Genomic DNA, 15399 nt, shown 5'->3' on the forward strand with positions numbered 1-15399 from the left:
TTCGTTTCAACCGTTAGTCAAAGTAGTTCGGTCATCGGCTCACGCATACCAGGAACCTACATATTATCGAACTTGCATGAACCTAAAATCTTTTTCCATAGGGTTTCAGCTTATGGTCTTACCTTTCAGAAAAGCCTTTGTTCAAAATATTCTATCGGTAAAAATTGAAATAAATCAAGTTTGAAGATTTTCTATCAAATGAGGTATATTCAGAGCATAATTTTGTTGATCATCCCGAACTGCAAACAACAAGGCATCGTGCGTGACCTGTCACATACCCGATGGTCTCTTCTTAGTTTTATAAACACTATATTCAATTGTCATTTTTCCGGCATCTGTGTTATATGATCAGCCCAAGGGGGTCTGCCGTGGTTAATAAGTTCATTTTTTTTCTATTTTGTGGGCTTCGTGGTCATGCGGTTAGTGGTGGTAAACGTTTAGGTGTATATGTAGTAAGTCATGGAGTGAGACTCGGAAAAAAACTTCGTGAAACGAAAAATTCCTAACTAGCTTCTGTGTGTTGTCGGTTATATGATGATAGTAAAATTCAGTCTATTCAGCGTCTGGCTGAAGACGGTGTGAATTGCCATATTTGTTTAATATTTTAAATAACATGAACATTCGCCGGTGCGATTTCCACACCAGACATCTTCTTTACCCCTACCGCAATATCGCAGCTTTTTCCATCAGACTTTATTTACGTGGTTAGCTTAAGTTATGCCATCGTCCTGCTAACAATTGGGTGGAAAACAACTAAGAAGCATTAACGAGGGCAGCAATGTGTGTGAGGTGAGGCACAAGGTATACCAGAAGACGAGGCACGCTATTTAACAATGTAAACTTCAATTTTGGACGTCAACTTGTGACCTCATCCTTATCGTCTTTTTACCTGGATGAAATTGATGTGGAGCAATTGATCGTTCAAAAAGTAATTTTGAATATATTATTTTCAAAAACCCGTATTTTAGTGAAAAATCGAAGTTGCTTTATGAAAATTGCACTGCAACGTCAGAAAATATAGGAAATGATGTGGTCGGAATTTGAATAATTGTAATCCAGTGATTTAGGCCACAACCATCGTTAAAGTTGAAGTACTTAGAGCACCTTTAACGGTGCGCTTCTATACCCCGTTTGGCAGCCCTCCATCATTGCAGCAAACTTTACCGGTCGCTGCTGGATGCGCTCGCAAAATAGTAGCGCTATGGGTGGGTGACCAAATATAGTAGCGGGACAGTTGCGCTGCTAAAAATTCTATGGGAATATGACAGCCCTCCCGATACGAACCAGGGCGATTAATTTGATTGCTACCGGTGTGGAAAAGGGTGGTTAAGTCAAAATGGTAGCGCTGCGCGGGTTGCTCGAATAGTAGCCGCCGTTAATGTTGCTCTTATTTGGATGCCCACAGTTTTCACTCCGTATTGACCATAATGAAGCACCAGTGCAGCAGAATAGCCGACGTCAATTCTTTCCATTCCATGTTCAGTTCTAAGTTTTTAAAAAACAATTAATATTGTATGACGCGTTTACTTAAATTTTCGTATATTAGTTATGTATGATATGACATCCCACTCGTAACACATAGTGTGTTACGCGTAATCCGTTACAAACATATGTCAATGAATAGACAAATGTCTATAATTGTCAACTTAAGTTTTGTGAATGAATTTCAAATGTTGGCTACTGTAAAAACTTTACTGTAAGCAAACAAGTGATGTTACACGCGTTACATACGTTACCAAGTGATGCCCATCAACTTGCTTACAATAAGGTACACTGGATGAAAATTGGATCCTATATTTTCTGATGCTGCAGCGAAATTTTCATAAAGCTACTTCAATTTTTCACTAAAATACGGATTTCTTCAATAGTAATTTTTTTCACATAACTTATCACAATTCAAAATATGAAATTTCTATTAATTTGAAATTTTGACCATAGATTGTCAATTGAAATTGATATAAACTGATGATGAAGTGTTGAATTTTCAGTCAAAAATATTGATAATTGCCAAAGTTACAAAAGATTGAACTTGACGGATTTTGGGAGGAAAACTCGACTCGTTTTTTTTTTGCTACTGAGTACTTGGAGATCTTGCAGGCGATATGCTAAGCTCATTCATGTATCTGAGAGCTTGCGCGGGCTGCATCAGTCGTACTCGTATTAGTGAAGGACGCCGAGCGAAAGTGCTTCATCTACACATTTTTGGCGGAGGAAGTCCTTGCACTAGCGTGTGCAGGCAACTTGCAATGGGGGGGGTTGGGGAATTAGGTCACTAAATGATGGTGTAATATATGATCATGGTGCGAAATAGAATCAGAATTAAAAAGCTTTTATAAATTGACAAGTTGATTATTATCGAGCCCTGAAGAAGGTCCGATCCGAGGACCGAAACGTCGGCGAAGATAAGAAACAATCAACGCTAAAACCAAAGACTGCCTAAGCCGAAATCCGAAATTGTAAATCGCCAAGTACTTACCATTGGGATTCTGGAGGAGGCTTTGATAAACGTATCGTATAACTGACAGTTTGAGTGTTCGACTCTTTGGATGCACTGAATGTTGAATTTTTCGGCTAAGCAGTCAACAAACTCTTTCAACAAATCATTTGGTTAGTTCAACAGACACAGAACGAACAAAGATTTTTCCTTTGAAGATGACAAGAAACATTGCCGAAACGTAAAGAAACGCACACCAGGAACCTAAGTATTATCAAACTTGCATGAACCTAAACTCTTTTTTTGGCATTTCACACCGTCTTCTGCCAGACGCTGAACAGACTGAATACCACCATATAACCACCATATAACAGACAACACATAGAAGCTAGTTAGGAATTTTTCGTTTCACGGAAAGTTTTTTTTTTCGAGTCTCACTCCATGACTTACTACATATACACCTAAACGTTTACCACCACTAACCGCATGACCACGAAGCCCACAAAATAGAAAAAAAAATGAACTTATTAACCACGGCAGACCCCCTTGGGCTGATCATATAACACAGATGCCGGAGAAATGGCAAGTGAATATAATATTTATAAAACTAAGAAGAGACCATCGGGTATGTGACAGGTCACGCACGATGCCTTGTTGTTTGCAGTTCGGAATGATCAACAAAATTATGCTCTGAATATACCTCATTTGATAGAAAATCTTCAAACTTGATTTATTTCAATTTTTACCGATAGAATATTTTGAACAAAGGCTTTTCTGAAAGGTAAGACCATAAGCTGAAACCCTATGGAAAAAGATTTTAGGTTCATGCAAGTTCGATAATATGTAGGTTCCTGGTATGCGTGCGGCTCGCTCCCCATTTTCCAATAGGGCACTGCATGAAATTCTCTCCTTCTCTTTCACTCTCACAGAAATTTTGTAAACAACAAGGCCAAGAAACGTCAAAATCCCATACAAAATCAAAACAGTGCGGTGCCCTATAGGTTATAGGGCACTGCATTGTTTTGATTTTGTATGAGATTTTGACGTTTCTTGGCCTTGTTGTTTACAAGACTTCTGTAAGAGTGAAAGGGAAGGAGAGAACTTCGTGCAGTGCCCTATGGGCCAGAATTATAGCTATTTTTTTCTCGAAAAGTAATTAGCGAATTTTGTCCGAAGGATGAACGCGCCAGGAAGTTCCTAGCAGGTTGGTGATGGTGTTGCTGCTCAGTGGTGTCGTGACCGCTGCGGCTATTCTTACAGCCACAACACCGACCGCAGAGAGGAAACTCTTTAAAACCCAAGGGGTTGGGCACTCGGCACATTGTGCCCGGCACACATGCCGGCACATCTCGGCACACATGCCGGCACAATCCGGCACACATGGGCACAACATAGAAATCCAACTTTGCGGTATGGAATCAAACTGTCATTATACTTACGATTGCAAAAAATCCCTTCATACAGATTCTAGACAAGTGTTCTGGGTGGAATTTTGTCGGTAAACACCGACTAGACCAATAACATTCGCCAAAAATAGACAGGATTATAATTAGCGCAAAAACATTCTAAGAAAATATTCCACTGGGCACATTCGGCACACCTCCGGCACGTTCGGCACACACTGAAAAACAACCGGCACAGTTTAGGCACATATTGGCGCACGCTCAAAAATCACGGCACAAATGAAGTGTGCTGAATGACCAACCCCTTGTTAAAACCTCTCTGTGGTGGACTGCTGTGTACTGCAAATGCCATTGCTGCTGCCTTTTTGGTGCGTCCGTTCGTATCCACTTCCACTATCGTCTATCAACTGAATTGAATCCACGATGCGCAGCTCTTTTTGTATGTTCGCTTTTGTTGTTCATTCTAGCTTTCCACTGAGTCGGCCAATCAGAAGGCGCATGTTTTTCGCTTCAATCATTCTCTTCTCTGTCTCTATTACTACAAGTGGGTGATTCATGGGATGCACAGTTCAACGAGTCTACTGTCGATCGAGCTTCTAGTGGGATGAGAAAGTTGGTCCACGTGCAAGTTTGCGGTTCAGACGTTTCTCAAACTGGAAGACCTGTGGGAAGCAGTCAAGCCGACGCCGAATGCGGACGGATCGGATCCTGCCGTCGACCCGTTGAAGGACAGAAGAGCGCGGGGGGAAATTATTCTGCTGCTGGACCCGGTCAACTACGCCCACATGCGTGAAGCGAAAACAGCCAAGCAAGCGTGGTCCAAGCTGGAATCGGCGTTTGAAGACACGGGGCTCACGCGAAAAGTTGGTTTGCTGCGCAAATTAATCACGGCGTCCCTAGCAACCAACGGGTCCATGAAAACGGATGTCATCACGATCGTAGTAACCGCCCACTAGTTGCGTGGCATCGGGTACGACATCAGCGAGGAATGGATCGGCACTCTCCAACTGGCGGGCCTGCCAGAAGAGTATCGGCTGATGTAATGGCACTGGAGAATTTCGGAACAACAATTACCGGTGACATCGTCAAAACGAAGATGCTCCATCGTCGTCAGCGGCGGGTGCTGCGTTTTCAAGCAACAAGCACCACGGCCGACAACCGTAACAAGCTGATTCAGCGCCTCATGGTAAGGGACCCAAGTGCCGACGGTGTCAAAAGTATACTTTATACCGTATACGGCCACATCGCCCGAGAATGTCCTCAGAAGAATCACAGGAAAGGCAACGCGTGGTGCACGGTTCTTTCTGCGATTTCCGAAGATTATGGCAACTGACACTTAGACTCCGGTGCATCGAACCATTTCTCAAGAACGGAAAGTTCGCTAGATCACGTTCGGGCATGGTGGCGCGGTGGTCGCTGCCAACCAAGGTTCGATACAAGTTGTTGCGAATGAAAGCATGGAGCTGAGACCTGAATCGAGGTGCACAAAGTCCATGTGGTTCCGAAGCTGCTATCCGTGAATCAAATCGTGCAACGAGGGCACACCGTCACGTTCACCATCGACGGTGTCACAATGTGAAAAATCCAGAGGGACACGTCATTACTACCGGAAGTAGAACGAATGGTCATTCAAGCTGGACCAACTCCCGCCTACGAAAGCACTGGCATGTGCGCCGGTGGTCACCGCTGGTCTGTGCACAGAAGGATGGATCACATCAATTTCAACAGTCTGCAGTCCTGAGAGGCGGCCTGGCGTCGGACCTCGCAAGATTTCCGCGTCAGGTAAGCTTTCTCGTTTGCCTTTTAGCAATGCCGGTTCAAGAGCGACGGAGCTTTTAGAACTGGTACACTCCGACATCTGTGGACCAATGGAGACGTAGGAGCGGCAGCAATGGCTGTGTACCTAGTGAATCGTTCTCCGACGAAGGGGCACAATAAGACACCGGAGGAAATGTGGAGCGGTAAGAAACCGAGTCTTGCACACGTCTGTGTTTTTGGGTCGTCGGTGATGGCCCACATACTGCCGTAATTTTGCAAAGTAGCGTAAGTGCCATTCAAAATGTCGATATTTTTGGTATATTTTATATAATATCTGATGTAAAAATAACTTTGTGGTATGCCTGCTGTATTAAAGTGCAAGATCTAGTCGTAATCTATCATCTATGGAAAGAAACTTAGGGGATGAGCAAGAGCTTTATGCTTAATAATTAAAAAATGGGCCAAAACTATCAATGTCGCTTGCGTCACTTTGCAGAATTACGGCAGCATAGGAGTGTAAGAAGTGGGATGCAAAGGCACACAAATTCATTCTCACTGGGTTCGATGAAGACACCAAAGGGGATTTTTTTAATTATCGAACAAATTGGACCGAAGGGTCTCATATTTTCATGAAACTTTTTCCACAGGCAGGGCTCATGGATATATGAACAAAAAAAAATAGAAACATTCAGGGAAAACAATTGAGAAAAATTCCCTCATGCTAAATAAAGATTAGTCAAATGCCTTAATGCCAAGAGACCTTATCCTAAACGTCTCGCTCCCTATACTGCCGTGAATCGCAAGTCAGTCCCATCTGCATTTTGGGCAAAATTGAGTTAATGGCAGTTTTCGATCTTTCTTCGGATGATCTTTCAGCTGCGTGAATAAAAATATATAGTTAGTTCAGTAAAATCGAAAAACAACACCAAGTCAGATTGTCCCATAATGAAAAGTAATCGCAAGTCAGTCCCATTATCAGCTTGTGTACCCTGCAGTGCAAAACCGAACACTGTTTTATTTAGATTAATATTTTTCTCAGTAACGTTTTCACATTTGAAACAATTTGTGAAAGTTTGATGATGATCACAGAAGTTTTCAAATCATGACGATTTTTTAAAGTTTCACAAGGTTTCACATAGAAGTCGAATTTGAAAACTTCAGAGTCCATTTTCTCAATGCCTGCTTTTTACATATGGGACTGACTTGCGATTCACGGCAGTATAGGAGGCAATCAGTGAAGTACTAGATTGAAAGTAGTGATATAACCCACGCTGTTTGCTCCATTTCATTGCAGAAATGAAGAATTGATCATCTCACCATACTAAAATCCAGCTCACTACTTTCAATCTAGTACTTCACTGATTGCCTCCTATTGATCACTGCCAGAGGTACTTCCGTGCACCTGGCATTGCGATTGTTACTCACTGAACCTTTACTTGCGACGAATCACATGTAAAATAATGACTTCCAGTGCATTAACAAACACTCCACGATTTTTAGGGGCTATTGGCAACTACCGAAAGCCCTCAGGGAAGTTGACTTGGGGTGAAAAAGATGTGCAATAATGATTCATGTGTACAGGGCATTCGTTCTAAATAGAATAAAAAATTGTTTTTACAATAATTTATTGTAGTTTATCAAAGTGTCATAATTGGTGAGAAGGGATTGATTTTTTTTACCAATATCTTCTTAACCTACGATCGGTTCATTAAACAGAGATACAGATAAAAAAGCTTAAACTTTACAACTAAAATGAACAAAAAATACCCCAATACTGGCAGATTCAGATGACCAGCCCGCATACCGAGGATAGAACTATTTGATTAATAGTAGCAACTATATCCAGTTTGTACTAAGCCTATAAATACTTGGATGCCCCACTGGAGAACCGTGTATCCAAAAGCTGTGCCTTTTTGAAAATGGCCTTCTTCTGCGCCTCGTCAAACCGGTTGGCATGCAGATCGATGTTGCGGTCAAATGGTCTGCGCGTTGGTTCGTCCGGATCTCTCTCGGAGTCTTTTTTCTTCTGCAATTGAAAAAAAAAAGGGAATAAACAATGTGCATGGGCGATGTAGGTATGGTAACGAACCTTTTCTTTTTTAGCCTTCTTCTGGTGCAACTCGAGTAACGATTTGTCGCGCTTGTGCTTCTTCTTGTGGCGCTTGATCATGTCCTCCTGCTGTCGGTCACGTTCGGCTACTCTTCTGCGCTCATCCTCCTGCTCACGTTCACGGGCCACATCTTTCGACGAGTGTCCACTCGTCTTTTTCCGTTCTCGCTCGGAGGGGGTGTCCGTCCAAACGGAACGATCGCCAATTTCCAGTTTTTCCCGCGTTCGAAACTGCCTGGCCCCCAGTCCCATGTCGGGCACCTTTCTTATATCGGGCAGTTCGAGCATCCAATCCTCTCGCGATTGAGCGGCGGATGATTTCGGATCATACCGATCGCTATCCAAGTGGCGAAGCTTCAGTTCTAGAGCACGTTGTTCCAGCTCTAGCTGAGTTCGGGAACTGGTAGAAGCACCGGGCATAGGACCTATGAAATCATCGTCTTCTTCTGCGGCCGATGGTTCCTCTTCCGAGAATGGCGACAGCTCTGATTCAGAGCTTGCATCCTTTGCTTCTGGCGGTGATTGTAGATTTGTTGGTAATGTTGGTCCAATAACTCGGCTGGTTTGATCCTCTTCGTGGTTATTTTTTACTAAATGAGGGGGAAGTGAGGGACCAATTACACCCGTATCTGCTTCGTCGGCTGATCCTGTATCCTTACTAGCTTGTTGGATCACAGCCGGGGGAAGTGCAGGGCCGAAATAATCAGCCGTATTGTCTTCTTTTTCAATCGCTTCCTCCTGTGAAGACAGGGAGGAAACCGAAATATCTAAAATTTTATTGGATTCTATTTTGGAGGGTTCCACCACAGTTGAGCTGGATGGTTTCAAATCTACAATTTCAGCGTTCCGGCTGTGATTCTTATCCTCAGCGCTTGGCTCATCTCTCACGCGCCTACTACTCGGGCGAGGAGATTTTCTGGATCTACTGCGCGATCGCGATCGTGACCTGCTACGATGGCTTCGCCGGTCTCTTTCCCTACGTTTCCGACGCTCTCTGCTGCGACTACGACTTCGGCTTCTACTGTGGTGACTGCGGCTTCGGTCCAAACTGCTTCTCCGTCGGTCTCGCCCTCGATCGCGATCACGATCACGATCGCGGTCGCGATCTCGACTCCTCCGATTGTTGCTTCTGTTGCTGGAGGAGGTTGTTGAACGACTGGATTTGGAGGACGATGAGTGCTTGCCGAGGCTCTCCGATTTGTAACGGGTGGACGTGGTTTTGAAACGTATTCCTGAGTCAGAATCAGTCGTTTCTGAATCTGACATTTTGGTTTCTGCAAAATAAAATAACATGTATATATTAATTTCAACGCATGAACCTTAAATCAACGGCGACCAATTAATGTACATATTTTGATTTACTGTTTTTATTTAAATAACTGCTTACTGATTAAAACTATCCTAAAAATATTACTGGGATCGAACAATTACAGGCTCGAACAATCCGCCCGAGAATGGAACCAGAGAGCATCGATGCAGCCTTGCAGAAAATGTGTTTCGTTGCATCACCAGCAGACCCATGCCTGTGCAGGCGGAAGGGTAACATGATTGCCTACATACTACTCTACAGAGAGAGAATTCAAGGTTATATACCAAGCACTACAACAGCACTTCAACTAAACGAGATCGAGAGGGATTGTAACGAACGGACTCCCACTGAATCATGACTGATACATGCTACTGACGATCTTAGAACAGTTCGGTCTGGAGAACGCCAAACCATCGAAAATAGCTTTGGAGCAGAAGGAACTACGTTTGCCGAACAACTACTCTCCAATGCATGTATCTCATCGATTGGTTCGGCCATACAATTGGGCATCACGCTGACAAACCTGTGTGACACAAAGTTGTTGGTTTTGGTCATGGTCAAAGCACATCGCAACAACTTCAAATCTGCCAATTGAAGTAGTTTGGTCTCTGGCTCTTTGTCTACCAAAACTATTGTTAGGAGCCGTGGACAAATTGCTGCTACAATCTCTGCCTGTTACACAATATACGAATGCAAAATAATCAATTGGCAAAAAGTCCTAGTTATACAAGGAACTAATGTGATATTGCTCTGCATACCACTTTGTATTATTTGCTAACATCTTTTATTCCAACTCAAACAATACCAGTGCTACCGTGACTAGTGTTAAACTGACAATAAACTTAAATGCAGTGACTTGTAGCTAGTCATTTTGTCTTTCCTAGTTGAACGTCTTCAGTGCTTTGTCCCAGCTGTATCGAACGGATTTCATCATCCCCGCCGACGGTATGTTCTTGATGGACTGCTTCACGCTGCTCTGCCACACAATCGCACGCAAACAGTGGCTGACAATCTCCCGATAGTTTGTCGACTTGGACACATCCGTTAATATGTCTTCGGTGTCCTGACGATAGCGTCCCTTTGTTTGCTTCTGTACGATCCGTCGAATTGGCCACTTCGGGAGGTTATTCAGGTGGTGCAGAATAGTTTTCTCCGATTGATCTTGGATGCAAATGGAATTGTCGCTGTTCTGCGGGGGAAGTTGCAGAACGAGTCCTAAATGGTCCAAAGTTGGCGCATAAAGATTCCGGAAGTTTTCCAACTGGGGCCGTACGATGTTGTTCACTTTGTCCTTGTTTTCGCCGAATATCATCCGGAAGTCTCCCGCATAACTGATGTTGGAGATCGCTCGATATAGCTCAAACTCGGTAAACTTTTCCGGTAGCAAGAGCAATGCCGCATGAACCGCCGCTCGCAGATTGGCATCGATTGCATTCTGGATCTTGGAACCACTTGCAGGCCGGATAATTTCAACTGGTTTATGGAGGCGTCCGGCCAAGTACAAATTCGACCAAGTCGTTAGGTCATCCAAGAGGTCCCGGGTGCATACGACTCCATACTTGATTACAACGTCCTCGTCCGGAATCGGGATCAGCGTATTGAAGAAAACCTTCGCTCCAAACGATTCCTGATACTTGGCGATAAAGTTGCTTCCCAAATGCTTCAGTCCGGAATAATGATCCGGATTGCGCTCCAAGTTACTAGCGTGCCACCGGTGCGCATTGTCCACCGTGAAAATCATATCAATCATGTTCTTTTTCTTCTGGACCGCATCCTGCCCCAGCTGCTGCTTCACGCCGGAACCGTAAGCAAAACAAAACGTAATGTTCGGCGGAAATCGAGACAGTATTCGATAGAACATCGGAGCCGTGTTGCCTTTGGTGAGCATTCTGCTATTGATATAATTTTTAACTCCTGTTCATTGTTCACTACAGCACTAATTTAACACAAAACTTTCAGCTTGAAATCACTTTATAATCCAGAAAAAAATATTGATTTACGCTACACAACACACGCGTTGTTTCGGTCGTACCGCCGACGAAAAAAGAGAACGACCTGTCAAAAGTTACAAGAAATCGCTGCGCTGAAGCACCAGCCAGCCGGATCATATAACAGCCACTTTTAACCGCTAATCTGCAGCATTCGCATCGACTTACCTAACTTCCGGTCGTATTTGATAAGCGGATTATAGCCGTGCAATCTTCTTCACAATAAATTTTCACTTTTGGGAGACACTTTCCGCATCGAAAACAAAAAAAAAACTACTGGTAACGAACGAACACCAAAAGCGCAAAATGTTTTGTTTGGGGTAAAACTTTGAGGTTACATCGAGTTATCTGTCAGCTTGATGTAATCGATGAACGACGAAAGTCGATCAACCGACGGGGGAAAGGACATTGCTAAAAAAATCAAGGCTTTTGTTGAATGGTTAGAATCAAGGTTTATAGAATTTGATTTAAAGTGACGTTGCGTTAACGGCACGGCGTATTGTGCGTTTAGCACTAAATTGATTTCCGAAAAAAACTTCATTGACTTCCGCTGCCTTTCCTATGCGTTAAACATTACGTCGGAAGTAGTGCGCTGTATAGCAAACCAGATTTACTGTACAGCGCACTACTTCCGACGTTATGTTTAACGCATAGGAAAGGCAGCGGAAGTCAATGAAGTTTTTTCGGAAATCAATTTAGTGCTAAACGCACAATAATAACCGAGGCGTAAAGGGCCTTCACTACAAATCCAATCCTCGATCTAATCCAAATCCATTCCAAATTCAATCCAAATCCAATCCAAATCCAATCCAAATCCAATCAAAATCCAATCTAAATCCAATCTAAATCCAATCCAAATTCAATCCAAATTCAATCCAAATCCAATCCAAATCCAATCCAAACCCAATCCAAATCCAATCCAAATCCAATCCAAATCCAATCCAAATCCAAATCCAATCCAAATCCAATCGAAATCCAATCCAAATCCAATCCAAATCCAATCTAAATCCAATCCTGTTGGGAGTATCGCACAGTGGACAACACAACAGCGGACGGAAAACGAACGCGGACGAAAGTAAAACACCGGTGTACTTCTTAACAGTACTCGAACGAATGATTTCTAGATTGAGTTTAAATAAGGGCGAAAGTAACATGAGAGAGTTCTCTTCATCGACTCTCTCTTCTTCAAATTAAAGTGACAAGATGCAAGTATGGTTGCACTTTTTGGTCATAAATCGCTACACTCAAATTAATCGACTGATAGATTCTATGTGCGCTAACCACATAGACTGCGGGCGAGAGAGAGAATCACTAGTCTAAGTGCAAGTAATAAAATCTATAAGTAAGGCATATGAACAACATTTTTACCTAAATAGATTCCAAGTGTTGTAGCATAACACTTAAACTTGTGCTCATTAAATTTAAAAGTAAGCATAAACGGAAGAAAACATAATGGAGCGCAAGGAGACGGATATTTTGCACTAAAATGTGCTGTTGAAAATTGAATTTATCGGTCGATATATTGGAAGGTTGCAAAGGTAAATAAATACATAAATCGTTCTTTTTATTGTTAAATGTTCACACACAGCTAATCATATTGTAGGTGATCGATTCCAAATCACTTCAACATCGTCGCAGAACTGAACCGAGAAGTATCGAGCATCCGGATGGAAATACGAACGGGACGGATTGTGTGACCGAAGCTCTTTCCAGATGGGCATCAATACAAGCTAGCGGTGGAGATGGACGAGCTTTTGGCAGCGCAGCGGACACATGCCAGCTCAAATGTACGGCCAATGAGACGTTCCCCCAAGTGCTGAAGAAACTAGCAAAGACGGCGACGGGATCACTCCATCTTCTTCCTTTACAATAGTTTTAGTACCTAATCTTGTACCTAGTGCTGTATTCAACAAATAAAAGCAGCATGGACGTAGATTTTTTTCATTTTTTTCCAATTTTGCACTTATTTACATTTGGAAACCAATCCCGTGGCCAATCCCCCGTAAAAATGGCTGTATTATTTGGTCAAATATAAACTATGCGCTGTACGATTGAAATTCATATGCGGCGCACATAAATTCTATCATGATTGAATGGACAAAGATTTGATAGCGCCGCACATACTTTTCAAGTGTAAAAGCAACTGGTCACAATCTAAGTGCAGAACTTTTGAATTCAATATGTTTTTTATTCTGAGTGTAGGTTGCGATGCAATCTAGCGTTTAAGTGTAAAAAAGTTTAATTGAATTTGCATCTTGTCACTTTAATTTGCAGAAGAGAGAGTCGATGAAGAGAACTCTCTCATGTTACTTTCGCCCTTATTTAAACTCAATCTAGATTTATTCACTATATTTACAATATGGCAATCCATGACGACTTTTCGCGATGGGGGTGACAGCCAAAAATGTAAACATAGTGTGAGTACAAGTGTCGTCGGTGCTTAACAAATTCCTTTGTGTTCAACCACAGACAAACAGACGTAACACTCTGATAATTCTCATCGTACATCGATTTAACGACCTTTTTCAAAATTGGATAGGTGGCCAACTGCCCACCCGTGGCGCTTCCATCGTTTTTGTTCGAGTTTGACGTTTGCTCACTACCGCCATCTAGATGATGGTCGGCTAAACTTAGTCCTTTTAGCATTGGGCGAATATGTTTCCGCGAGTATGATTTGAATCGAAAATGGTTCGAAGTGTTACGTCTGTTTGTCTGTGGTTCAACTGTCACCCCGATCATCGTATGTCAAAAATAGATGGTAAACAAAAGAAATCAGCTGATCGCATCTGTCTCATGGATAGCCTTATAACAATAACAACATTCGACAACACACAATCACGGTGTATCTACATTACATAAAGGTCGTGTCGATATGAGGGTTGTCTGATTGGAACATAATACACATTCAACACGCCCCCTCAAGTCGACAACCCGAGTACTAATCACAGTCTCTATATCACAGATCTATCAATGACAGTCCAACACAAAAACAAAAAAAAATCGATAACTTGGTCTTCCACAAGTTCTTCGCATCATCTGACCTTCAGTCTTGTCAAGTTCTACAAAACAGACCACCGCTTCCAAAACACATTTACGGCATCAAACATCTAAAAAACAATTCTTCTTCACTCGGTCGTTTCTGCTCTATCCGTCATCTTCCTTCATGCAGGCTAGCAGGCCCGGATTAACGATTGTGGGGGCCCGGGGCCCGAGTGGATGTGGAGGCCCCTCGGAGAGATGACCAAAAATGTTTTTCCTTATTTTCGAACAGTACTTGAGCAATATGAAAAATAAAGTTAATGTTAGCAACCAAAAAATGTTTTTGTGGGGGCCCCTAAAATGTGGGGGCCCGGGCCCCCCCGGCCCCCCCTTAGATCCGGCCCTGCAGGCTAGCATGGCAGCAACCTCATCATCTTTTCACTAACACGAAACGTCCAACACATATTGTTTACCGTTATGCTGTCCAACGGCCATCACCATCCCGTTTTTCACTATGTGTGTCCTGTTGCCGACGAACCTAACCTCCAATCCTGCTCTTGTCACTCGGTTCACTGACAGTATGTTACAGTTCAATCCGGGGAGGTACAACACAATTCGAACTTCACATTTCTTCTTCTTATTTCCTACTGTCGCGTACATGACCACATCACCACAATAGTCTGCTTTCAGCTTTTCGCCGTTCGCTACCAGCACTTCCACAGATCGTTCCAGCCGGCGCATCTCACTAAATATGCTGGAATCCTTCGGCATGTGGTTCGTCGCTCCGGAATCCAGGATCCACTCCGCATTCCCCAGCACTTTTTCTTCCTTTGACGCCAAAAACACAACATCCGCACGATCCGAGCGGCGGTCCTCTTCATCTGCTATATTCGCTTCACTGTTTCCAAATTTTCTCCGCCTATGCTCACTCGGATCGGGATCCGCTAACAGCCGCACACGACAATCGGCACGCTTGTGTCCGAATTTGCCACACCGAAAACACGTAATCTTCCTCCTGGTGTGCCTGCTCACCATGGCAACGCCGTCACCATCGCCATCATTCTCCACAAGATTTCTTCTTTTTAAGTCTACATCTAGTAACCGCTTCTTTACGAAAGCCATCGTAACACCACCAGGAAGCGTCTCAATCGCGGTCACCACCGAATCGAACGACGACGGGAGGGTCAACAACAAGTGACAAATCGCATCCGAGTCTTCTACTGCTGCACCACTTTCTTTCAACTCGCGAATCAGCCTATCGAATTGCAACAAGTGTTCCGGCAAACTAACACCCGCCCCCTCAACGTAACGCAAGGTGAGGAGCTGTTTTCTCACAAAAAGTTGCCCGGCAACACCGCGACGCTCAAACACTGCTCTAAGCGTATCCCATATTCGCTTCGGGGTGGCGCAATCCTTCA

General features: G+C 43.3%; 2 protein-coding genes across 2 annotated transcripts; both read right to left on the reverse strand.

The window, feature by feature from the left end:
- Positions 1 to 7203: 7203 nt before the first annotated feature.
- On the reverse strand, positions 7204 to 11339 carry LOC109398862 (GPALPP motifs-containing protein 1). Its single transcript, XM_062856545.1, has 3 exons — positions 11171 to 11339; positions 7685 to 8979; positions 7204 to 7621 (listed from the first exon to the last, which is right to left on the reverse strand). Exons 2-3 carry the CDS (start codon positions 8969 to 8971, stop codon positions 7454 to 7456), a joined length of 1455 nt encoding a protein of 484 aa, XP_062712529.1. The 5' UTR covers positions 8972 to 8979; positions 11171 to 11339; the 3' UTR covers positions 7204 to 7453.
- On the reverse strand, positions 9776 to 11145 carry LOC109398863 (phosphatidate cytidylyltransferase, mitochondrial). The gene has a single exon (XM_019671307.3). The coding sequence runs from the start codon at positions 10900 to 10902 to the stop codon at positions 9895 to 9897; it is 1008 nt and encodes a 335-aa protein (XP_019526852.3). The 5' UTR covers positions 10903 to 11145; the 3' UTR covers positions 9776 to 9894.
- Positions 11340 to 15399: the final 4060 nt, after the last annotated feature.

Source organism: Aedes albopictus, chromosome 3 (genome assembly GCF_035046485.1).
Source record: "Aedes albopictus strain Foshan chromosome 3, AalbF5, whole genome shotgun sequence".
NCBI lineage: Eukaryota > Metazoa > Arthropoda > Insecta > Diptera > Culicidae > Aedes > Aedes albopictus.